The 26,322-nt window shown below is 32.9% G+C and overlaps 2 protein-coding genes across 2 annotated transcripts; both read right to left on the reverse strand.

The window, feature by feature from the left end:
- Positions 1 to 1,928: 1,928 nt before the first annotated feature.
- LOC133204919 (amyloid protein-binding protein 2-like) lies at positions 1,929 to 11,457 on the reverse strand. Its single transcript, XM_061340660.1, has 14 exons — positions 11,286 to 11,457; positions 9,519 to 9,607; positions 9,134 to 9,285; positions 8,089 to 8,206; positions 6,739 to 6,907; positions 6,287 to 6,343; positions 6,118 to 6,150; positions 5,679 to 5,746; positions 5,484 to 5,589; positions 5,030 to 5,154; positions 4,848 to 4,933; positions 4,350 to 4,540; positions 3,687 to 3,852; positions 1,929 to 3,447 (listed from the first exon to the last, which is right to left on the reverse strand). The coding sequence occupies exons 1-14, from the start codon at positions 11,424 to 11,426 to the stop codon at positions 3,224 to 3,226; spliced, it is 1,725 nt and encodes a 574-aa protein (XP_061196644.1). The 5' UTR covers positions 11,427 to 11,457; the 3' UTR covers positions 1,929 to 3,223.
- A 3,412-nt stretch (positions 11,458 to 14,869) lies between these two features.
- LOC133205343 (eukaryotic translation initiation factor 4H-like) lies at positions 14,870 to 24,671 on the reverse strand. The gene is made up of 7 exons (XM_061341134.1): positions 24,627 to 24,671; positions 22,699 to 22,879; positions 22,380 to 22,428; positions 20,787 to 20,851; positions 18,371 to 18,464; positions 17,622 to 17,894; positions 14,870 to 17,039 (listed from the first exon to the last, which is right to left on the reverse strand). Exons 1-7 carry the CDS (start codon positions 24,638 to 24,640, stop codon positions 16,855 to 16,857), a joined length of 861 nt encoding a protein of 286 aa, XP_061197118.1. The 5' UTR covers positions 24,641 to 24,671; the 3' UTR covers positions 14,870 to 16,854.
- Between the last annotated feature and the right edge of the window lie 1,651 nt (positions 24,672 to 26,322).

Raw genomic sequence — 26,322 nt, forward strand, 5'->3', positions numbered from 1 at the left:
AATTTCGATATTATAATTTGTATAATTCATATGAAACGACCAAGAAGGACAATTTTTTTTACAGAGTAACGGGTTTCAGTAGAAATAATATCATTTACATTAATTACTGTCATAACAGTATCATTAAAACGAGTGTAGCTATTGAACACTCATCCTGGTCTAAAATAATTCTTTGGTTAATTAAACCTGAATAAAATTCAGGAATAGTTTTCTTACAAAATTAACGATGCTCTGAATTTATAGAAACCAAGTTTCCTCAATTTAAAAGTATATTTTGTGTCTGCTGAGCGATCAAATCGCTGCATATACGGATCTTCAGAGTTTTCAAATCTAAATAATAAAGTAAGGAAAAGATGACCTTACACCCCCCCCTTTTTTTGTAGAAAACCCGGACAACTGGTGAATTTATAGTAAGGAGACGATGTGAAGGAAAGCGATTTGTTCTTCCCAGATAGGTTTTTTTTTTCTTTTGCTTTTCAAAAAAAATTCTGAGTTGAATTATTTTCATTTTTTTAATGGGTATGGACCCTACCTCCTAAAAAATTCCTGGATCCGAACATGCGCTGACACTTAAGCTATGACTACATAATCTTTTCAATTTAATAATCATATACTCTGATATAGAGTAGAAATAAAAATATAACGAAAATAATGGGTGCATGCAAACCACTTGGAGCCATAGGGGCTCGGTTTCATATTTAATGTTTTATATTTAGACAGACATAGAAAAACACACAATACTTCATCCTGAAACCAAGCCCCTATGAAGGTGCATTGGCATATAAACGTACATGTACGTTTAATTAATTTGCCGCCCACTCTGCACCTTATGCCTAATAATAACTTATATTTATAACTACATGTAAATGTCATACACTTTGAAGCACATCTATTGCATGTCATTGTCTGAATCTATTTATTTTTTATATACTAGTTACCATTTACCACTCAGGTGTTTGGGGATATACATTGTTCAAACACACGGAAGCAGGATCTCACCATGTACACAGTTCTTCAAAAACTGCATCGGGAAGAAAATATTGTTCGTACTCCCTACATCATCCCACAGGTGCATCTTTCCCTGAATCTATCATTGGTGTATTTTCTGATTTAATGAATTATGGGAAATTTTTACCTGTAGGTTTTAACTTATGAACAACTCAAAATCGTAATTTTTAAAAATCATTTGACGTAATAAATATTATCCCAGACACTCGTATTGTCCCCCTAGCAACCGCAGATGGTGCAAAACAAACACGTTATGAAAACAATTGCATAAAACTTAATAATACAGCTGTTGCAAATTCAGAAAGAGAAGAGAGAGAGAGAGAGAATTATAATGTTGCTGAGAACAAACTTCGACTTTTTATCATTATCATTCCCTTCGCAACACAAGGTGCAGAACAAGTTAATAGTAAAACAATATGCATGAAAGAAAAAAAAAACATTCAAACTAGTGCACAGTCATAAAGATATGAGAGAGAGAGAGAGAGACTTTCTGGGGAAAATGCAAGAGGACTTCAAAGACAAACGGTTGAAGAATGGAATAGGATTACACTTTCAAAAATCTGTCAATATTGCTCACACAGAAATATTCTGACAGATGTCTTATCTAGTGTGTGTGTGTATGTGTATATAATATATTAACTTTTAAATTAAACCAAATACATATGATGTAAGGATATCCTTTTTGTAAATGACATTTGTCTCATATACCTGTGGGTTTACAGTCTGCATCAAGGACATGAAATATTCCATTGACTGTCATTTTCCATTACTTCTAAACGAGTGAGTGAATTCTGTCCAATTTTCTTTACATGTATATAAAGCTCTTGTTTGTATTAAGAAAAGACACTCTTCTCCTTCCCCATCCACAATACTTTTTGAATAAAACGATTACAACTGTATTAAATCAAACAAGTACACTGTTTTACGAATGAGAAATTTACTCAACAATATAAATTAACAAATATCACATAAGCAAACAAAGTTCAGGGTGCACTACTGACTTTACTGTACACTACACAGATATCAAACAAGTGTAAAATACTGTGACATCATCAGTCATTTTCTTCTCAATATGTTTCAACATACCTGTGTTTGAAATACAAAGCCTTGCAGTAATCATCAAAAACATGTTCATATATTAGTTATAATGTACCATGTATTTTCACAGAAATACATGACATTGAATAAAATACAATATTGTGACCAATTTCATTTGTCCTATAAAATAGCCGAATCACATTATCACTCAAAGCAACAATTATCAAGTTAAACCATGATATAGCATAATTATACAACAGTTTAGCAAGTTAAACCATGATATAGCATAATTATACAACAGTGATCACTGCAATCATCACAGTTTCTGTGAACTTTTTTAATCATGATGGATTCCATGAATTTTTCATGTGCAAATATTGCAACAACAAAAATTAAAACCTGAGTATTTTTCTTCCAATGCACCAATTTGTTGTCAAATATTTAAACAATGATAAGTTTGCTCATTGATACAAGTATGCTTAAAATGACTCTATTTTGCAAATGTAATGGCTTTGCAAGAAAATACATGTATGATTTTTCTCCAACAGAATGTCTTTGTACCAAAGGAAATGCAACTATACTTCATGCTTTTAATTCAGTTATGCTATTTCCATAAACCAAAGCAGGATAATCAGGGGCTCTGTCAAGCATATATGAAAATTTGAGTCAAGGTCATAACCATGCAAAAAAAAAACCCCACTGATGTCATCAGCAAACGTTTGAAACATAAGGTTTGAAATCCCCAATTACATTTTCACATTGTATTAATAATTCTCCAAATTACACCAAATATTTTCCATTAAAGTTAATACTGTTAGCTTGCCTACTTTACTTTCCCCATCTAGATCTATGTTAGTAAATGTACATTCTTACATGTAGATTATGATGTTCTCTCCCTTCAATGGAATTTGACATTTCTAGAAAAAACTATATCTAATCAATGGCAAATCAGCACCTATTAATTACAGCCAGTAAGCTATATTAGGGCCAACAACACTGACAATATAAAAAATTGCACACAATATCCATTTGAAGAGAATCTGGTACCAATTCAGCACTACCGTGAAATGCACAAGTACATGTACACAATGCATGACTATTCTCTCACAATCGTATTCTACCACACTACTGAACACGGACTTGTGGATAGGAAAACACTGCAGTTAGCTGACAAATCTCATGAAAAACACTTTTTCACAGATTCTTCAAAGTTCGTGGTTATGGAGAATTCCAGAGGTTTCACTTCTACAGCATTATTTATGTCTCTAATTGTGTTCCATTCGTGCAGGATGTCGTGGTAATGATCGGCCATGGCCAGATTATTAGTTGTCCTGTATAACTTTAGCAGTCCTCTGTAATCATACTCCAATCCGCTGTAACCTTCACCAAATAATTTCTTACCTGAAATCAAGACAGAATTAAGTGATCTGTGAAATAAGAATATGTTATGGACAACCAAAATCCCTATTGTTTGAAAGGTTTTAATGCTGCTGAATGAATAGAGAATTTTAACATTCAGAATTTTAGCATTATCCAAGCTAGAACCCATTTTTGTAAAAATCTATTAAAGATTTGACCATCAGTACTTACACGTCACTACCTGTGAGTAAAACAGCAGCCAAAAAAGAAAAGATTCTTACCAATAGCTATAGATCTAAGATAAAGTTTCTCAGCCTCTGCATATTTCTCCATATCATAGTTATAGAGGGAAGCTAAGTGTCCTACAGATAACGCCACTTCATAGTCATCCTTCCCAAGGAGCCTTTCTTTGATTTTTATAGCTTTCAGGTGCATCTCTTCTGCTTCCTATATATATAAAAAAAAATTGAATCAAATTTTTATTTTCATTTTTTAAATATTTTAAATGTTACATATACAAAGTATTTATGTCATGACTTTGTCTAAATGAACCAAACTGTCAATTTATTCATGTTTCTGCCCAACTTAAAAGTGCAAAAATCTGCCACCTATGTATAATGTGGACACCCCTTTTTAACTAAGGTTTGAACCTAGAACCATTGGACTGAAAAAAAAAATACTCCACCTGCGCTACAGGGTTTCCAGTAGGCAGTTTTGTAGAAGGAACAAGACCTTACTTTACTCAGCATCTATAGCCAATTTAAACACAATGAAAGAAAAACATGTCCATAAAAGTTTCCCAAATCATGTCAACTTCTTTGGGTCTCAGACAGTTTAATATATATATATAAACTACTGAACTAAATGTGTTACTAAACTGGAATTCATGTGCAAAAATATGTTTATCTTGTAATATGCAGTACCTTACACTCAGATTCACTGACCTCATATCTTTGCATGGACTGATACAAACGTCCTAGGTTCCCATAATGCTTTGCAGTTTGAACATTGTTTTCCCCGAATGCCTTCCTGGCCAAAGCCAGAGACTGGAGATGAAGCTCCTGGGCCTCCTGGAGATTCTTCTCTTTGGCCTCCTTAGAGAGACTGTCCAAAGCAATCTCCTCTAGTATTAATGCTGAGGAAAGATACACATTTGTGTGTCAGTCAAAGATGTCTCTAACTATATTCTATGAACTTTATCTAACCTTCCTCTCCAGTTAAATCCCTTAATGAATCGGATTCTTTGCCAAAAATGCTTAGCTTTTAATGGACGTTTATTCAAATCAAATGAAGTCTGAATTACCTACAAGAATTTGAAGAAGTGAAAGTGTTACATGTACATGTATGTGTATTATGCATGTCTGCAGTTTTACATGTGTAAGTATTACATGTTTCCACATTGTATTAGTAAAACTGAAAAATAAATGTTGGTGTTATCATACCTTTAACTCTTTTAGATGAAGACAGTAACAAATGATCTTCTGGTAGTATATGACTTAATATTTCTATAGCTTTTTCTGCATGCTCCCTATAATAAAGGATCAAAATTTAATTCAAAAAGAATTTCTTCCTTGGCATGTTGTTGGGAAGTGCAATATCACAAAAGAGTAAAATAAAGTTGTACTTGGCATCGTTAAATCTCCCAGAACTATATTCTTGAACGTATGAAGCATATGCCAGATCTTCATGTCCTATGGCAACATAAAGATTTTTCCCTCCAAATACAGACTGACGTATACCAAGAGCCATCTAAAAATATTTCAAAAAGATTTTGACATTCTGTGGTTTAATCAGTTTTCATTAAACACTTATTTTTCTATTGTTTTCTTGATTACTGTGGAAATAAGGTTTTTACAAACTAAAAATAAGACTAATGATATCAAAGTATGTAGCAGCTGCCCAAAATTTAAAGAAAAACAAAACTTTATTTTTTGCCAAATCCACAGAACTTGATCCCAACAAAAATTAATGAAACCACAGTACAATACTGTCTTCATTGACAATATCTAAAGCAATAACTAGAAACAAGTAATTTAGCCTTCTATAATTTGCAGTGTTTATATGAATTCTCTGCATACCTGATATACTTGTACAGCAGCAGTTATGGAATCCACATTTAACAAATAAAATCCGTAATCCAGCAATGCATCAGAATATTTAGGGTGTTTATCGCCAAACTTCTCTCTATAAATATTGATCATCCAACTTAATACACAGAAGACGGGAAAAGAGAAAGAACTGCATGAACAATAGGGTTTAGTGTGATATCTTACCTCGCATAACACACAGCATGCTTTACAAGAACTTCAGCCTTGGAAAATTCACGCTTCACAACACAAGCCTTGAATAAAGAAATATCACACAAGCCTTGAATAAAGAAATATCATGGAAATATCACATATTATAAATTTCAAGACTCTATTTTGCACTGAAACATGTAAAATTATTTCTTCAATACTAAAAATATAATACAAGAATAGACAACATGCTAAAAAGGCAAATTCATTTGTGGAAATGCAGGTCTTTCTCCTGCATATACTGGAAAACAGATTTACACTTTTGTGATTTTTCATACTATGTATTAAAGGAAACAAATCTCTTAATTTGCAATCAATAGCAGAAATCTTATAAAAGCTATCAATCCTGAAGATTTATTTCTCTTTGAAAAAAAAAAAATTGGATGCACACAATTTATTAATAAAAGTTTCATACCTTTGAGCACTGTCTTAATACATCAACAATAGTCTGAAATAAAAAAGTAATTTTCCAGAAACAAGTGCTAGACAATGAAACTTTGCAAAATCAACATACAGACCCTCAATGCCAAGTGCCATGTAATGACTGAGAAAATGTGGAATGTATTGCTAGGTTGCTTGCTTACCTTGTTTGGTAATGTCTTGGATAATGCCTGTATAGCCCTTGAACAAAATTTTATTGCCTGAAACGTACAAAAAACACACATATCTAAAGATATACAATATTTTAAGAGCAGTAAACTCATATTTGGAGAAAATTAATTACAGTAAAACACGCTTAAAGCGAACACGCTTATAATGAATTGACACTTATAGCGAAGTGATTTTCATTCCCAATGGGTTTTAAACATGTTGTGAAGCTAACAGATATAATACGTTTATAATGAAGCAAAATCGTCCGTCCTTGGCACTTTGTTATATGCATGTTTTACTGTATTTCCATACAAACTCTGGGGACTTACTCTATCTTTAAGACTTTATGCAAGCAATACCTTTTAAACGTAAATCTATCACCACATAAACTCCATTTACAAACTGATCTTACCTCATCATACTGACATTTACAAACTGATCTTACCTCATCATATTGACATTCAGCAAACAAAAGGGCACAACACTCAGTGTAGAAAGCTGCTGCATTGACAGGTAAATTCAGGGACTGTAACTCTTCTAGGGTTTGTCTGGCTATCTGACAAGTCTGATCAGCTGCAGTGTATTTACAGTTAGCATTCTGCACATGCAATAGCCTAAAATAAAAGGATACATCATACTATTGATGAAATTAAATGATGAAAAGTCATATTTAATTTTACTTTACCATTGTACAAATGTATTTATTTTCTCCATGATGATCAATACCTTCTATCCTGATTTTGGATTTCTATATGCCAGTCTTTTCTCTCTATATATATATACATATTGACCTGGCAGTGCACTCTCCCAGCTACTTTCATGCCCATCTGATTAAAATCAAACCTTCCACTAACACCATTATTCTGATGCCCACACACAACCATCAGAACACAAAGGAGCTAGAGGAAGCCAGGTCTGATTTTAATCAGACTGCTTTCATACAATAGTGGATAATTACATGACTTGACCATCACAGTCAGATGCACGAAGATACATGTAGGTGAATATACAAGTAGGTGAATATACTAGTGTTGTCAAATCGTTCAATTTTTAGTAACCGGTTACTCGCTTACTTTTCCGATCGAGTACCCGGTTACTCGGATGGTTTTTCTTTAGACCTCTAACATCCTTGCTTGCAGTATATATGCAATATTAACTGCAATATTTGTAACGTCATTACAATTTCCATTATTTATCATTTATATACCGGCGTGTATGAATAAAATGCACTCTATGTGCACTTTATTTATTTTTTATTGTAAATTCAAAAGCTTCTACATAAATTTTTTCTCATATCCCATAAAAGTTGGTTGTTTTGCAGGATATCCTATATGCTGGTTTCAGAGTTATGTTCCCGTGTATGTTAATTCTTTTTAGAGTATTTTTACACTTTACGGATTTAAATTCTTTTAAAATGTCTTGTTTAATCTTGTAATGCAGACGCGCACTGTTAAGTGAGGTCATTATAATTAACTCAGATCTTCTAAACTTGTATATGCACCCCTTAGCAATCAAAGCCATCAATCATATGAACTGTGAAATCTGAGTATAATAAAAACAAATCGATTGTATTTGTGAAATACTAGTTCAAGTCCAACGTTAAATGGTAAATAAAATGGGGGACATGTGTAAGTATTCATTTATGAAAAAAATAAATTTCTTTTCTACTTATGCCTCTATATCCGAGTAACAATTTTACTGACCGATATTCGCTTCGTTCGAAGTTTAACCTGTTAACCAGGTACTCATTGACAACACTAGAATATACACATACACTGTAGCTTTAAATACTTACCCAACACTGCATTCCAGAGACTTATGTAAGTTAGATTTATCCATCTGACATAAATTAAGACATGCTTTATATACTGTCTCACTGGCGGTGAACCAACCAGCATCGCAGAGGAAACCACCTGCAAATACCCAAGTAAACATTAACTACAAATACCCAAGTAAACATTACCTACAAATACACAAGTAAACATTACCTACAAATAAACAAGTAAACATTACCTACAAATACACAAGTAAATATTACATCAGCAACTTGCTTAACATATAGATATATGTATATACACGTACATGTACTTATTTTATATGTATACATTGTAAGCTGGCACTGACAAATACACTGAAAATTTTTCCTCACATATGTATTTGATCACTTGTAAATTACATTTAGGTTGTGTATGCATCCACACCAAATGGCCCAAATAATCAATATAATATACACTGTATGTGTATTGTATACTTGTAGTTCAAACATTTCTTTTTCACGCTAGTAACAGAAAAGAAGGAAATCAAAGGAACAAGCAATGACTAGAACACTTGAGGTCTCTATCAACTGAGATAAGTGAGCATAGTATTAACAGAACTTGCTTGGCAACCATTTTACTCTTTCTTACCCCCCCCCCCCCCCAAAAAAAAGCCACCAATTCTAGCTCAATGTTAACAATGTGGTTATCTATTTCACACTTCGTTTTATTCTATGCTATCCATCAAATGTTGATGTACAATAAAAATCCATTGTCAATAATATACAATCAAGAGACATCCTGAAGATAGATTGAGAATAAAATCACTTTGAAAAACACCTGCTGGTAGATTGAGCCACTTCAATAGACATGATAGAATCCAATCATATCTCCAAAAAAAAAAAAAAAATCCCAATTTTGATCATAGTATAATATCAGAAACACTTGACTAATGAGGATGCATCTAGCAGGTTATCTGGTCAAATTGAACCGCCTGCCTGATCACAACATACCATCAATTGTATAACAGGTATGAAAGCTGTAATTTAGACCATTAATAATAACATCCCCTTTTTTTTTTTTTACCTAATTGAAAGCCTAGTTGTATAGCTCTATCCCTTGCTGAGAGGTCCTGACATGTCTGTGGAGCTAGCTGCTGAGCAAATGTATCTGCTAGGATATCAGAAACACTGGCTCCATGATCCATTAAGGCCTGGAAGCAGTGGTGCAGTAAATGCCTGTAAATGATTTAAAGAAATGCTGAATCAATTACTTACTTCATAAGTCTAATCCTTGGTCCTTGATGTTGTTGGATTCTGTACACTTGTACAATCTGGTTTTATACATATTTTATTTGCAATACCTCCATTTACTGTACAATGAGCTATTAGTATTGTTCAATTAAATTGTTTCCAAAAAAAATCAAATATGATGTCTACAAAACACAAATCATATAGAAAAGATAGCATACCTTTTGTCATTAACCTTTAAAACTCTTGCAAATGTGTCCAACTCCGAAAATTCCAGAGCCAACTGGCATATTCTTCCTTTGTTATACAACTACAAAATATATTATACATTTGATTCAACATAAATCATAATTGCATGTAATGTGGAACAAAATTCATATTTACATTTTACATAGTGATATTGTATTGCATGAATATCATGAGAAAATAAATGAAGAAACTCCACCCTTTCATGAAATAATTCTTAATTTTAGGTATATAGCAATCAATCCATTGCAAATGCTGTGAGAGTGGTAAAAATAAATCCTTTTAATCAACATTTAGTATAATTTACTCTTCATATCAATAAGAATTGTATTTTCTAGATATCTGACTAATTTAAAATAAATATGATAAATGGCATTTTAACAATTAATGGTAACAAAAATTAATACCTGACAACAACAACAACAACAAAATAATACATTTTACTGATTTGTATTTTTTTTTCTTTTGAAAGTTTCTGTAGATCACTAGATCATGGCTGTTGTTGGGATATAATGTTATACGTAAAACAAATTAATGTAAATTCACATTTGTTGCATAAATTCTTCGAAAAAAATATCAAAAGAAGGAGGGGGTGCACACTCTAATCATCCATATTCTCTTGCATATTTCTAACTCGATCTATTTCAATATATTTACATTTCCAATAAATTTCCCCTATGATTCTTTACAAAATAGAGTACAGTTCATTTTCTCATGAACTACCATGAATGGGCATGAATATCTCCATTGTTACATCATAATACCTCACTTGACGTCAAAACTATAGTGCAAACTCTTTTGCTTTAAAAATGACAGTTGAATGGCGTTATATGAGACATATCATCAGAAAAATAATGTAAATATAAGAAATGAATTTAATTTTTGAAAATTCATGAGGTACATGAACTACAACGCTTCACGCCGGCATATTTATCATGAAGCGCTACCATGCTTCATGAAATATTCCAGCGTGAAGCGTCGTAGTTCATGTTCTCATGAATCTTCAAAAATTAAATTCATTTCTTAATTAATACACGTAATGATGTATATACATCGTTGCAAATCACCGCCAAAATGTACAATCCTCTCCCATTCCTGAGTGGACTTGAGACAATGATGTATATTATATATATAGTTAAAATATTATGGAAAATATAATGTATTTAAAATATTATGGGAAATATGAAAATAATTTATTAGTCTGCATCCTAAAATCTACATGTAAATATTTTCAAAGTAGACCTCAACAAAGTTAACTGGCATTAATGATGGACAAATCTGATACAGGACCATATGGTTTTTGGTCCTGTGGACCAGTGAGTTTAAATGCTAATTTAATCTGCAAACACTAGCTGCCAGTATCACAAAATAAATCATTTTAATTTAATGAGTTTATCTTGTAGGATTTAAATCGATGTCATTTCACTATCATTCTCCCTAATCTGTTGACTGCCCAAGTCTGCCTGTTGTACACTCAATGCTGAGTCACCAAATATTAGGCCTACTTCATATTATCCCTCAATCAGCTGGAATTTGAGTCAAGACATCCGATGTCATACCTCACACAACTGTGAAATCTTAAAACATCATCCCAGATTTTATTCCTTCATTGAACCTTTTACTTTTCTGAGATTTTTTTTCTGAAGGGAATTACCAAATATAAACCCAAGGCTAAGAATAACATTACGTAGTCACTGTGGTGACTAAGTATATTCCGGTAAACGATCCTACTTTAGACTTACTTTATAATAAATGTCAAACTGCACATCTTCTGGGAGGCTTTTGACTTCTCGTCTGTGCTTATTGTAAGACGATACTGTGGCAGAAACAGCTGTATTGTACAAGGAATCTGGCACCCACTCTAATGCACAAGCAGACGCCATTTTGGATTATTTGACAGGTGCGACATCTAATGTAATTTGGAGTTATCGTTCTTGTTTCCCTCTTCTTTTTGTACAAGATTTGTTACTGTACATAATATTTTTGCATTAAAAAAAATAAATAAATAAATAAAATTTAAATAAGATTTAAATACTAAAACTCTGCTCTTCAGGGCCTGGCAAGAAATGAATGAGACAAGAGGCCCATGGGCCACATCGCTCACCTGACCAACATGGCTCCCCTGTTCTTCATCGGCAGATTTCTTCTCCTACATATTCATATATAAAGCTTTGTTCACCTGTTCTAGCCACACCCTACCCCGGGGGTCACTGTTATGAACGAAATTGAATTTATATTTTCTGAGGATACTTCCATATTCATATGACTTAATCATGGCTTTGCTGTTCTTAAAAACAGAATTTTAATGATGTCTGCCACCCTACCCTGGGGAGGGGGGGGGGGGGGCATGATTTGAACAAACTTGAATCTACACTACCTGGGGTTGCTTCCATGTCAATATGACTGATCATGACTTTGTTGTTTCTGAGAAGAAGATTTTTAAAATTTTTTCCTATATATGTTCATATGTAATATGTTATGGCCCCATCCTGCTTCTGACAGATGACTTGAACAAACTTAAATGTACAATACTCATACTTGGGGATTCTTCCATATCAGTATGACTTATCATGGCTTTGTTTTCTTGAGAAGATTTTTTCCTATATACACATGTATTCCTACGTAAAATTTTGATCCCCCATTTGACCCCACCCTACCCCGGGGATCATGATTTGAACAAATTTGATTCTACTCTACCTGAGGATTCCTCTTTATCAGTACGTCTAATCATGATCGACTTTGAATTGTTCTTGAGATGATTTTTAAAAGATTTTCCCTGTATCATTTACATATATATTCCTATGTAAAATTTTCACCCCCAATTGTGATCCCACCCTACCCCCAGGGGTCATGATTTGAACAAATTTGATTCTTCACTACCTAAGGACGGGATGCTTTCATATCAATGGGTCTAATTGTGGCTCTGTTGTTCTTGAGAAGAAGATTTTTAAAGTTTTTTTCTATATATTTCTATGTAAAACTTTGATCCCCCATTGTGGCCTCAACCTACCCCAGGGTTCATGAATTGTGCAAACTTGAATCTATACTATCTGAGGATGCTTCCATATCAATATGACTAATCATGGCTAAATTTGTTGTTCATGATAAGAAGATTTTTAAATTTCTTTCAAAGATATTCCTATGTAAAACTTTGATCCCCCATTGTGGCCCCACCCTTTCCCTGGGGGTCATGATAATGGAACAAATTTAAATCTACACTACGTAATGAAGATTTCATATAAGTTTCAAATTTTCTGGCCCAATGGTTCTTGAGAAGAAGATTTTTAAAAGATGACAAAACATTTTCACCAATTCTTCATTATCTCCCCTTGAAAGAGGGTGTGGGCCCTTCATTTGAAAAAAAACTTGAATCCCCTTCACCCAAGGATGCTTTGTGGCATCTTTGGTTGAAATTGGCCCAGTGAGAAGAAGTCAAAATGTGAAAAGTTTACAGACAGACAAGACAGACGGACGCCAGACAAAATATGATCAGAAAAGCTCACTTGAGCTTTCAGCTCAGGTGAGCTAAAAAAAAGTAAAATGAACACCATTAATATATTTATAAGTCTATAATCTCAACTTTCACAGACCACTCAAAATTGCCCACGTTTTCCATAACCTCAATGTGCATCCATCATGCCTGCATTGTAAATGAAACATTCCATATACATGTAATTTCAAAAACTGTATATTTATTTTAATATTATAATACTTCACTCCCCCCTCCATAATACACTATTTGCATATAGCATTCATATGTGTTTGTGAATTTACACCGATACCCCCATATGGCAGCTCATGGCCGTATCCCCCAAAAAGGTCATGTCACATGAATTATGAAAGCACCAACTGTTCAGAAGTTAATATGGCTAAAAAAATATAGTTGAAATTCCAAGGTCAATGTCACAAGATCAAAAATATTGGTACCCAGTGAAAGGTCTTGACACAAGGAATGCATATGTGTGAAATATGAAAGCTTTAACACCAACCATTCAAAAGTTATGGGCAAGGTAAAAGTTTTTCAGACAAACAGAAAGATGGAAAGATCAAAAACTATATGCTTGCAAATCTCAGATTATGGAAGCATTAAACTAGAAATAAGTCCATAGGACATGAATGCCCTGCCCAGGGTTCATTAGTAATGTAACATGAAAACTTGTATTAGTGTATGAAGTTTGATGAAAATATCTTGAATAGTTTCTTTAAAACTTAGTTTTAGACACAATGAATAGTAAAGTCAAAGGTCATTGGGAAGGTCAAGGTAAAAAAAATGGACACAGTTGATGAATTCTCACCAAATTATGTTTTAGTGCATAAGCTTACATAAAAATACCTTGAACGTAATATATTATGGAGATAACAAATAATTTCTTTGAAACTCAGCTAAATGCAAATTTAAGAAAAGTGAGGTCAAGGTCAAAGGAAAGGTCAAGGTAATATAAAATTTGATGCAATTCAATAGCACTACTAAAATATATCATCAAATGAAGTTTGATAACCAGAAGTCTCTGATGAGACTGTAGCTCTATTGATTTGTACTTAAAACAAAGGAAAAGAAGCACTTGCACTTGAAACTATGCAACAGCAATAAATAGAATACTGATCCTTGGTTAAGTCTCTTTGTGGCAAGATTTATTGCAATCAGACTAAAACTGTTGGAGGAGTAGCCTGGTGAAAGTATTTCACCAAAATTTCTATTTTTAGTCACATGGCAAGACCATTCAAGAAAATCAAAAACTGATGCACTGAATTATGTATCTAAGTGTAGTCTACTTGTGTGCCAAGTTATATTGAAATCAGATTAAAACTGTAGGAGGAGTAGCATTTTAAAGGAATTTCAGAGAAATTTTTATTTTAGTCAACGAATACCGTTCATCAAAATCAAAAACTGATTTCTTTGAAAATGAGCTATACACACATTTTGAAAAATGGTGTCAAGGTCAAAAAATGCTAATTCAGTTGAATATAACTCCCATCAAAATGTATCAGCAGATGAAATTTTATACAAATACCTTCAAGAGTTTCTTTGAAACTGAGCTTAAGTGTGATGACTGCCCTATACGCCAAAGGCGTCACGGGCAGTAAGTAAGTAAGTAAAGTGTGATGGGAGGACAGAAGGATGGAAGAGACATGACAAACAGTATATGCCCTAGTCATATTCATGTTGGGGCATAAAAATTATTAATGAAAAGATAAGTTAGAAGATAAGGACCATGCCTCAGAAAACTTTTGCACAAGTAGTACTTTAACCCAGTAAAAGCATGAATGGTTTTGATAAAGTTGATAGTTCTGTGTACTTTACAAGTATATATTTACAGATACAATGTTTTCTTTCAATGTTTTAATTCTGCTTCATGTACATCATGGTTTAAACTTCAATGTACAAAAAAATTGTAACACCAATGCATGACATCACAATGGTATAATGGGTATATATATATATTCACAGACACTATAATGGACAAGAGATATGTACATCAGCACACACAAATGAGCACCATGTATGCCATATCTCACAAGTAAAAACAAGTTTCCTCATCTCAATGTGATCATACACATAATTTTAACACATTATAAAAAAAAAATCATCAATTTTTTATCATAATTAAATTGATAAAAATAGAATTGTTACATACATGTATTTAAATATTTAACATCAAGTTTTTACTTCAATCTGCCAAAAAATGCTAATATATCAAGAATAAAAACATTACAATCTACAACTGCTATTGAAAATTTCTCAGCTGTGTTGATAAAACACAATTTAATCAAAAGAAGATGTGCTTTAAATAACCAATTTTTCATTAAACAATATACAAGAAGTTTTGAATCTAATTATCTAAACTGTACTTATGATATATATGCACTGTTATGCTAAATCAATATGCTTAACACAGGAGGATTTTTGTTTTTTCAAATTAAGAAATATTTTTTCCAAAAGGAATTTAAGAAAAACTACGAATAATTAAGCAAACAAGTTCAAGTACATTTAAGGTCAGAAAACGTGAAAACAGTTCTAAAAAAAGTCAATAGCTTCAATATACTACAAAATGTACATGTATATTCCACAAGACAGTTGCACAGTAAAAATAAACAAATAATAAATAATATACATGTAGCTTAGAATTTTTTCCTCTTTTCTTACAACCTTTCGCAACAAAAAAGGATTAAAAGTAAGACATGTACGTGTCCGAAAATTTATGTATTCATATGTCTGGTAACGTCAGTAAAACAATTCTACATATTGCTCGGAATCTTTCACAATGAAATTTTAATATAAATGGATCCTTGTAACTATGGGAAACAGATATGTCAAACACACACACAGAAATTCATGAAAACAAACACAGTTCAATTTCAATTGATATCCATGTACATGCACTTAAAAACAAAAGTATAAGCAATACATGTACATGTACCTTTGACCATAGGTCCTTGGGAACTGGATACCCCTTTGCACCCCCACACATAGAAAAAATAATTTAGGAAAAACTACACCAAAAATGACCTAGATGTCTATATTAGGTGTTGGGGAGGGGTATTTTGTTCTCAAATACTTATGGCCCCTACTGTTACATGAGAAAGATGAGAGAGCAGGAGAAGAGGGTTCTTTTTATTGTGTAAATGTTTTGTGGCACACTGAAAAATATCATTGAATGAATATCAAATTGATTATTGAGGCAGAGCAAATCTCTGCTCACTAAAATATATTTTTCTGCAATTAAATTTCTATTTAATTTTAAACTAATTAACAAAATTAAAAAGAAATTCAAACAAATTTAGTTATCCCTTAAAACAGATTATTCTCCTTGAAACAAAATGTATGCAACACAATCCATTAACAAAATCAATTCTTATTGTTCACATATATAGTGAGAAAAAAGCGAGGTGAGGATACTTCATCCCATGGATACTTCATCCCTTGTAAAACAGGTCATGTCAGCTTTACAGTCACAATAATTGAAATATTTCATCCAATATCAAATATATAAGTTAACAACAAGTACAATCCAACTGCTAATGGTATAGTTCAACTAGAAGCAGAGGTTCAGTCTCAGATGTTGGATGCAAGAGCTATTTTCACACAGGGAGATTTTTAATTTAGGATAGTAGTACAAGAAATGGAGTGAATCTGTCTTCATACTATTTCAAGTCTGTTGAAATCGCAAGTCTTAACTTCAGAATTTATATTATGTTGGAAATATTTAAGAATTTTCTCAAAATTTCAAAAAATTTACATGTATCGAGTGATTCTGTACACAAGAAATTTACAATATTTACAAACAATTGGTTAATGATTTCTGTTTATAGCTAATGGTTGCTGTTTTCACTTGTCGTACGACTGCGATCAGTAGGAACATCAGCATCATTTGTTGCATCTCTGGGTTTCCCAGTGCCAAATATACTGGCATTTCTAGACCCAGGAGCTGCTGCATTTGCAGGTTCTTTAACACTACGTGGTAAAAGTTTTAATTTTGGGCGCTGTGCTGCACTCTCTGCAATGAACAAAACATTATTGTATAACAGTTCGTGAATTCAGACCTCCAATTTCCTATTAAATGAATACCTCCTATGCATTCATTTTTCATAATACAGTAAAACACGCTTATAGCAAACAAGCTTATAATAAATTGATGCTTACAGTAAAGTGATTTTCATTCCCCGCGGCTTTAAAATATGTTGGGAACTTAACAGATATAAGAAAGATCAAGGTTCACTTAGAGCCTTACTGACCCTGTGAATTTCTGAAAAATCAAAACTGCTCAGATTTATTTGAAAAAAACCCATTAAATTTCACTTGAACCCTTGGTGACTGCATATCTATTAAAATGATATAATTTTCTCACTAGTCCAGTGATATGACGTCATGATTTGCATCATTATCCTCAAGTCCTAAAAATTTCTTCACAAATGGCCAAAAATTTAAGCTGTTTTTCAATATTTTGCACAGACTTCAACCTCTGATCCAAAATGTTCAATTTGATGTATATAATGAAAGAACTGTTTCAGAGTTCTTGGAGATAAAATTCACTACACCAAAAAGATGTCTACAAAACATTTCTAGTTCTGCAACTCACCTGGTGATGGCTCCCTTAGTTCTTCTGAAGGTCCACTATTCTGTCTTTGCCTGGAGCGACCACTGAAACCATCATGGTTTCTTCCACCAAAACCATCCTGATTCCTACCACCAAATCCATCCTGGCGACCCCTGCCACCTCCATAGTCACCACGATAACCTCCCCTGTTATAGCTCCCACGGTCAGAGTATCCCCGGTCACCTCCCCAGTTGTCACCTCCTCGGTCCTGGTAGCCACCTCGACCACCACGGCCCCCTCGACCTCGGTATCCTCCTGTAGTATTTGGAAAAGAAAACATTTTTTCTTAATAAACTTTTTTTTTTATACATGTATCTTTCCTTTACTTTGAAACTGAACATGTTCAGAGGTTTGCCTTGCATTATGTGATAAGTTGGGAATGAGCTTATTCTCGTCTTCCTGATAAACTTAAATGTAAAATTTAAAATTAACAGATACAGATTCCAATGCATCGGGCAAAAAGCATTCAAAAATAAATTGTGGTCAGGTTTGGTTTTGCATATATCATAAAATAAGCTATAAGCCTGAACTTTGTTCTTAACCAGTCATTTAAATGCTGAGTTTAACCTTACATCTATAGTCGGAATATTGCAAATCCATGCTAATTCCAGAATTCATTTTCAGCTTTCTTATAAGGTTATAGAAATGCCCCCTTCTTCCCCTATTTTGAAACAAGGGGGCATGAAAAGTAATTTAATTGATCTTTATTCCGGACTTCTGCCATTACATACCTCTGTCTCTTCCTCGGTTGCCTTGGAATCCTTGACCTTTGTCTTTATTTCTACCCTCTGCTACATCAACACGGATATTTTTATCTTCAAATAACTGTAAAAAAAAAAAAAAAGAACAACATCAATTCACAGGTTTTGTGTTTAAGAAATAACTAGAAATATGTCCATAGGACATGAATGCCCCGCCAACGGTATATTAGTAATGCAACATTTTAACACAAATTGAGAAAAGTGAGGTCAAGGTCAAAGGAAAGGTCAAGGTCAAAAAATATTGCTGCAGTTGAATAGCTTACATCAGTATGTATCAGCATATGACGTTTGATTCAGAAACTAATTTAAGAAAAGTGAGGTCAAGATCAAAGGAAAGGTCAAGATCAAAAAATGTTGATGTAGTTGAAAAGGTTACATCAGTATGTATTAGCATATGAAGTTTGATGAAAATATTATGAATGGTTTCTTTAAAACTGAGCTAAACACTAATTTAAGAAAAGTGAGGTCAAGGTCAAAGGAAAGGTCAAGGTCAAAAAATATTGATGCAGTTGAAAAGCTCTCATCAGTATGTATCAGCATATGAAGTTTGACACTAATTTAAGAAAAGTGAGGTCAAGGTCAAAGGAAAGGTCAAGGTCAAAAAACGTTGATGCAGTTGAAAAGGTTACATCAGTATGTATTAGCATATGAAGTTTGATGAAAATATTATGAATGGTTTCTTTAAAACTGAGCTAAACACTAGTTTAAGAAAAGTGAGGTCAAGGTCAAAGGAAAGGTCAAGGTCAAAAAATATTGATGCAGTTGAATAGCTCTCATCAGTATGTATCAGCATATGAAGTTTGACACTAATTTAAGAAAAGTGAGGTCAAGGTCAAAGGAAAGGTCAAGGTCAAAAAATGTTGATGCAGTTGAAAAGGTTACATCAGTATGTATTAGCATATGAAGTTTGATGAAAATATTATGAATGGTTTCTTTAAAACTGAGCTAAACACTAATTTAAGAAAAGTAAGGTCAAGGTCAAAGGAAAGGTCAAGGTAAAAAAATATTGATGCAGTTGAATAGCTCTCATCAGTATGTATCAGCATATGAAGTTTGATAACACTATCTTGAATGGTATCTTTAAAACTGAGCTAAAAACTTATTTAAGAAAAGTGAGGTCAAGGTCAAAGGAAAGGTCAAGGTAAAAAATATTGATGCAGTTGAATAGCTCTCATCAGTATGTATCAGCATATTAAGTTTGTTAAAAATATTTTGAATGGTTTCATTAAAACAGAGCTAAACATTAATTTAAGAAAAGTGCGGTCAAGGTCAAAATAAAGGTCAAGGTCAAAAAAATGTTGATGCAATTGAATAGCTTACATCAGTATGTATCAACATATGAAGTTTGATGAAAATATTATGAATGGTTTCTTTAAAACTGAGCTAAACACTAATTTAAGAAAAGTGAGGTCAAGGTCAAAGGAAAGGTCAAGGTCAAAAAATGTTGATGCAGTTGCATAGCCCTCATCAATATCTATCAGCATATGAAGTTTGATAAAAATATCTTGGATAGTTTCTTTGAAACTGAGCTTTGAACAGAGCTAAACGCAAAGTGTGACGGAAGGACAGACGGAAGGACAGAAGGACGGAAGGACGGAAGACGGACATGACAAACACTATATGCCCCGGCCATATTCATGGCGGGGCATAAAAACTGGTCAGGAACTTAAAACAGCCCTTGGCACCATGCAAGCTAAAATACAGCCACTATTCTCAGAAGTGCAAGTACAGGGCTCAACAATAAGACGTCTGACTGACTCAGACAAGTAAAAGTTTGGTCTGGTCTAGTTTATTTTGCATCAAGTAGCCTGACTGATCAGGTAAAAAAATTTCAAAGTTAAAATGATGCAAAACTATTAGTTAAGGATTTCTAAATATAATACACAACTGATTCAACCATGTGTGTGCTATTCTTGTTTGGATCAGGTTTCACTTTCATTTTTCGATCCTGATAAAAAAATAATTGTGAAAAGATTGATTTTGGAAATCTTTACTTGTTTTCTTGTACTATAATAGCTTGTTGACTATGAGACATTTATATACACTATCATTATGATACATATCAATATTTCGCCTGTCTTGCTGCTATTTCATTTTCTTGTAAAAGTTAAATTCTACCAGAGTTATCCTTCCTGCTAGGTTTTTCTTTACGAAATGTTGCCCTTTATATTTTTGTTTAAAACAGATTAGAACTTAATTAAGTTGGATCACAATATATCTCCCTTTCTGAAAGTCCAACTAGTCCATTTTGTTTTGTGCTTAATGTTGAACCCTGAAGTATGACTTAGTTTGTAGATAAGCTATGAATTCATTTCTCAGATTTCTAAGAATACATACATGTACTTTTACACCAGGTTAGCTATAAAATTTGAATGACAATACTTACTGCCCCATCATAAGTGAGAGCTTCCTTTAAAGAGTCAATGTCTTCAAATTCTACATAAGAGAATCCTGAAAGCAAATGAAATTCTTCAATAACTCAATACAAATTAAGTGCAAAGTTTTCAGAAACAACACAGGAAGCATGCTTAACATTAGGGATGTGAAATATTACCAGTATTTCAGTATATTGCGGTAAACTGCAGTAAAACCCACTGCAACAATATATGCCAATATGAATATTTAACAATGCATTTAATTGATTGGGAAGGGATGCGCCATAGTCTCATTGAATGAAAAATAGTGCATTAAATCAACCATTCATAGCCCCAAAGGGTGCATTCAATTTTCCAGAGTAGGTAAGTCTTCACAATATTCCTTAAGAAATATTTTATGTACAACTTGCCTAATTGTCTTTCATTTTAAATGCATTCATTTTAAGGACATTGGCAAGGTTCCTGGTTATCGTATAGAATTTTTCAAGAACTCTTGAGTAGGTTTAAAAGTACTAAATAGGCTATATTCTTGACCTTTTAACCTACCAATCCAACCTTCTTTTTTAGATTTTGTGAAATCGATGTTTTTACACTTCTCAATGCATTTCCTATGTAAAATGTTGATAAAAGGGACCTACATAATTTTTCACCATAATATTTTTCCAAAACCCACTTATTTCATACAGTTTTTGTATTATATACATTATTGTATCTTCATTTCCTATGACTTCTAGAAATTATGGCTAAAAATTATATATCGGAACAAAACATGGATATACCGGCACCGATCATTATTTCTGAGTTGCTTCCCTCAACAGTTAAAATTGATCAAGAGACTGGTTGATTGTTTTTATCATGTAGTTGACTTAATTGATTGAAACACATTGTAACAAAAATATTGGCATTGTTTTATTTTTATTTTTTATTCGTAGTTACTAAATGCTGCTTCCTTCACACGACCTAGCTAAGAACTGTTCTCAGTCGGCCTACCTTTCAGCATATGTCACATATTTGCCCTTCCCAGCATACTGAGCACAACTATCGTAAATGACGACCTATTGGCTCTTTGTCCCTGAATACAATGTACAACAAAGCCATTTCTACTTTTCTTTCTTGCTGTATAGATGATTCTACCCGTTGAAGGAAGTAATCGTGCTTTTGTTTACCTCTGTAACATACGCTTTATTGGTTTCCACCGCTTAGAGAATTCTACACGGGAGATCACTCTCAATCACTATGTTATAAGTGAAAAAACCCATGTATTAAACCTTCTTTCTCCGGAAAACCTTGACTTGCCAATGTCCTTAATACAACAAATCTCATTTGTTAAAACTATTATAAAAAGAGACCACCAATAAATTGTTTTCTGTCATATAAAGCACTTTTAGTTAAGTTGCCTTTCATTTTTCATTCATTATTATAAAATCATGTTGAATTATTTATTGGGAAAATGTAATTTTTTCCCTTTATTATAGCAATGTTGTATCTGTGAGTTACAAAAATTAGCTGATGCAACACACTCAAGATAAATGTAGTCAATGATGATTTGTGCTGAATACAATGAATTAGTAATAACAAATATTTTTAAAAAATCATTTACCCACCTTTAAATTTATCTGTTTCTTTATCTCTGACTAGACGTACACTACGAACCTGAAAAAAGTATATCATGTATGACACTCTTCAACATATAGTGTATAACAGATATTCATGCATTTTATACATCATGGTCATTATGATTTAATCAGGATTTCAAAACTAAAACAACCTTAGTCCAAATTTCAATCAGAAAAAACAATTCCTTCAATCAAATTTGAAGTCAAACCTAGAAAATATATTTATGAAAAGCTTCAAAATTAAATATCAAAATTAAACAACCTTTAAAATTTTACAAGTACTGATCATTTATCAAGAGTTTCATACCCGCAAGTGTTTAAATATAATTTCCAAGTCGCCCTGGACAAGTCCTTGAGGTAAATTCCCTACATAACAAGTGAATGGTGGTTCCGTGGGTAATGGTTTCTTTTCTTGGTTTCTGCCTCCTCTACGTCCTCCATAACCACCACCTCCTCCTCCACCACTGTATCGATCCCCATAATCATTTCTGTAAAAACAACAATTCACACACTGGAAAATTTGACACTAATGATTTTATCTAAAAGCCTTTGTACAGCTGGTCGAGATCTGTGCTGAATGAATGAAATTATACCATGATCATGTCAACTATGAAGCAATGTAGAATATATATCCTGATATATAGCCCCGGCCCCTTATCCGAGCTCCATCCTATCCATTAATTGGGAAAAATAGCATCGAAGTAGAACAAAGGAGAATTTTCTGTCATTTAAACAAATGAAATCTATTCTGCGTTTATTCCAACCTCATTACCTATTACTACATGTTTTAAAGAATAAACAACAAGTATTTATTGTTTTTCATATTAATGTCCCTTGTTTTCGCATTTTCATGCTTTTAATTTGTCAAAATGTATGACACTACGCTGTCTACACCACAGGTCCAGCCATATTATGACAAATCTCTACTTTCGATTTAAGCGGAAGTGAAAGAATTAGTCAACTTGTACAATGTTTCATATAAAAAGAAATACGATGTCATTATAGTCTGTTGCTTGGCAGTGGAATTGGGAATTTTTAGTCTCAAAATTGGGAAAAATGAACATTTTTTGGCATTGGGAATGGTACCGTTTATCGGTACCAGTTATATAAGGAAAAAAAACTCTGAAGTTTGTCTTTTTTCACCCACTCATTCTTGAGAAAAAAATTCAAATGTGGGATCCCACCAAATTTTCACTTTTTCTTAATTATCACCCCCTTGAAAGTAGGCTGGGATCTTAATTCATCTGAACAAACTTGAATCCCCTTCACACAAGGATGCTATGTGGCAAGTTTGGCTGAAACTGGACCAGTAACTCTGGAGAAGTCGAAAAAGTTCACACAGCAGGCAGACAGGGCTGAACACTCAGTCTCCACAATCAGAAAAGATCACTTCAACCTTTGGTCCAGATGAGCTTAAAGGAAACTTTGTCTAACTACCAAACTAGCTCCAAAATTCAGGATCCAATTAGAGAAACAAGGATAGTCAAATTATCATTATCATAGTGACAGACTGATATTCCAATTCATAGTGAGCTTAATAGACCCCCATGGTCATACCGTAAAACATATTATATATTTTATTCTATAAAACCATCTAAATGGATGAGCGTTTGATCAATTTTGAATTGTTATCAAGGGAAACAGCATCCTGGAAACTGATTTTACAGCACATCATTTCACCAACAGAGCAAAAATTACCAGACTACTAAAGAGATAGAATTCACTTTCTACATTTTTAAACAAGACACCTTGCATTCATCACCACTTGAGTTTACATTAAACAAACAATATGACTGGCATGTGTACTAAATATAAAAACAACTCTGAATTAATCTATATGCAAATTTTCAAAGTTTGTAACATAATGCTTTACGTTCAAAATAATGTATTCACAATATGATGACAAGAAAGCAGAAACATATTAACGATCACAAATTGAAAAATAACACACTCTTAAAATTATGTTTAATGAAAATATTCAGTTAAAAGCTGATTAACGGAAGGATACCACTGTGCTATTCGTATTAAGCAACCTTTCTCTGAACATTGCTTGGAAGTGAGCAACACGTGTTGCATTGTTTTGTATGAAATCAATGGTGACAATATCAAAATGCATTAAGAAGCAATTTTGATACACCATTTCTTTAATGTTTATAATTAGAAGCGTGTTATTTATGCACGAAAAGTACACAAATTTTAAATATATCTGTTCAACTGTCTTGTAAATTATCTTACCCATACTCGGCCATGTTGTAAAAAACTACATCCGCTACGCATGCGCCAAAATTATATTGGCTAAGACGTACGTTCCCTATTTCGGAGAGTCATGATATTTTAAAATGATATCAGGCCCGTAGGTTCTGTTCAGTTTAGTATTAAAGAAACTATTCAAGATATTTTTATTAGCCTTCATATGCTGACACATATTGGAGAAAGCTTTTTAACTTATTTTACTCATCATCACTTTTGACCTTGACCTTTCCTTTGACCTTGTCCTCACTTTTTCTTAAATTTGTGTTCAGCTCCATTTCAAAGAAACTATAATATTTAAGATATTTTTTTTTATCAAACTTCATATACTGATAAATATTGCTGAGAGTTATTCATTTGCATCAGCAAGTTTAATCCTCGCCATGAATATATATGGCCGTGACATATAGTGTTTTTCCGTCCTTCTGTCTTTCTGTCATACTTTGGGTTTAACTCAGTTTCAAAGAAACTATTCATAATATTTTTATCAAACCTTATATGCTGATACATATTGATGTGAGCTTTTCAACTTCATCAACAATTTTTACCTTGGTCTTTCCTTTGACCTTATGGTCACTTTTCAAAATATGTGTTTAGCTCAGTTTCAAAGAAACTTTTCAAGATATTTTTATCAAGCCTTATATGACGATACATATTGGTAAGAACTATTGAACTTCATCAACATTGACCTTGACCTTTTCTTTGACATTGACTGTGTTTAGCTCAGTTTCACAGAAACTATTCAAGATATTTTTTCAAACTTTATATGCTTATACATGTACATAGTGATGAGAGCTATTCATTTGCATTATCATTTTTTACCTTGACCTTTCCTTTGACCCTGACCTCACTTTTCTCAAATTTATGCTTAGCTCAGTTTAAAAAAACAATTCAAGATATTTTTATCGATATTTTATGGTGATATATTTTGGTGAGTGCTATTGAACTGCATCAAAATTTTTTGACCTTAACTTTCCCTTTGACTTCTTTTTTCTGAAGTTTGCATTTATCTCACTTTCAAAGAAATCATTCGAGATATTTTTATGTAAGCTTATGCACCGGTGCTTATATCAACAGTGTCCTTTTTGTTACTTTGACCTTCCCAATGACCTTTGCTTTTTACTATTTATTGTGTATAAAACTCAGTTTTAAAGAAACTATTCAAGATATTTTCGTCAAACTTCATACACTATTTATGGTGCAATACTAATGAACCCTGAGATGGGCATTCATGTCATATGCACATTTTTAAAAAGTTTTTTTTTTTAACTTGGTTTAAAAAAAAAATTGTGCCACTTTACATATGCTCTTCTATAGAAAACAAAACTTATTTAATTTTACCATGTTTACATGCCCCCCCCCCCTTCAATAATTTTCTAGAATTGCTATGCATAAATAAACAAACTTACAGTTTACGGTTGCCCCCCCCCCCCCAAGTCTGATAACCATTTTTTTTTTCTTTTCTTCTTTTTCTTTTCTTTTCTTTTTTTTTTTTTTTGGATTCTCAAGAATTTTTGTAAGGTTTTGCCCCCCTCCCCAAACAGAAATTGCTTCTGGAGTTCAACGGATCAATTGTTAAATAGATCACAACTTCACGTATGACACGCCAATATTAGGAGACACCCATTTGAAGGGAGGGGGGTTAAGATTTTGGAAAGAGATAATCTAGACTCAGCTGGAA

This window comes from Saccostrea echinata, unplaced genomic scaffold, assembly GCF_033153115.1.
Source record: "Saccostrea echinata isolate AGI-Se365-2 ecotype Australia unplaced genomic scaffold, CSIRO_AGI_Sech_v1 ptg000054l, whole genome shotgun sequence".
Taxonomy (NCBI): domain Eukaryota; kingdom Metazoa; phylum Mollusca; class Bivalvia; order Ostreida; family Ostreidae; genus Saccostrea; species Saccostrea echinata.

Coding starts and splice junctions, on each gene's coding strand:
- LOC133204919 (XM_061340660.1), bottom strand. CDS start 11,426: ATGGCGTCTGCTTGTGCATTAGAGTGGGTGCCAGATTCCTTGTACAAT. Junction 5,747..6,117: donor TATTAAGACAGTGCTCAAAG/GTATGAAACTTT, acceptor TCTTTATTCAAG/GCTTGTGTTGTGAAGCGTGA. Junction 4,934..5,029: donor GGGAGATTTAACGATGCCAA/GTACAACTTTAT, acceptor CCTTTATTATAG/GGAGCATGCAGAAAAAGCTA.
- LOC133205343 (XM_061341134.1), bottom strand. Junction 17,895..18,370: donor CAACCGAGGAAGAGACAGAG/GTATGTAATGGC, acceptor CAAATACTACAG/GAGGATACCGAGGTCGAGGG. Junction 17,040..17,621: donor ACTAAGGGAGCCATCACCAG/GTGAGTTGCAGA, acceptor TGTTCATTGCAG/AGAGTGCAGCACAGCGCCCA.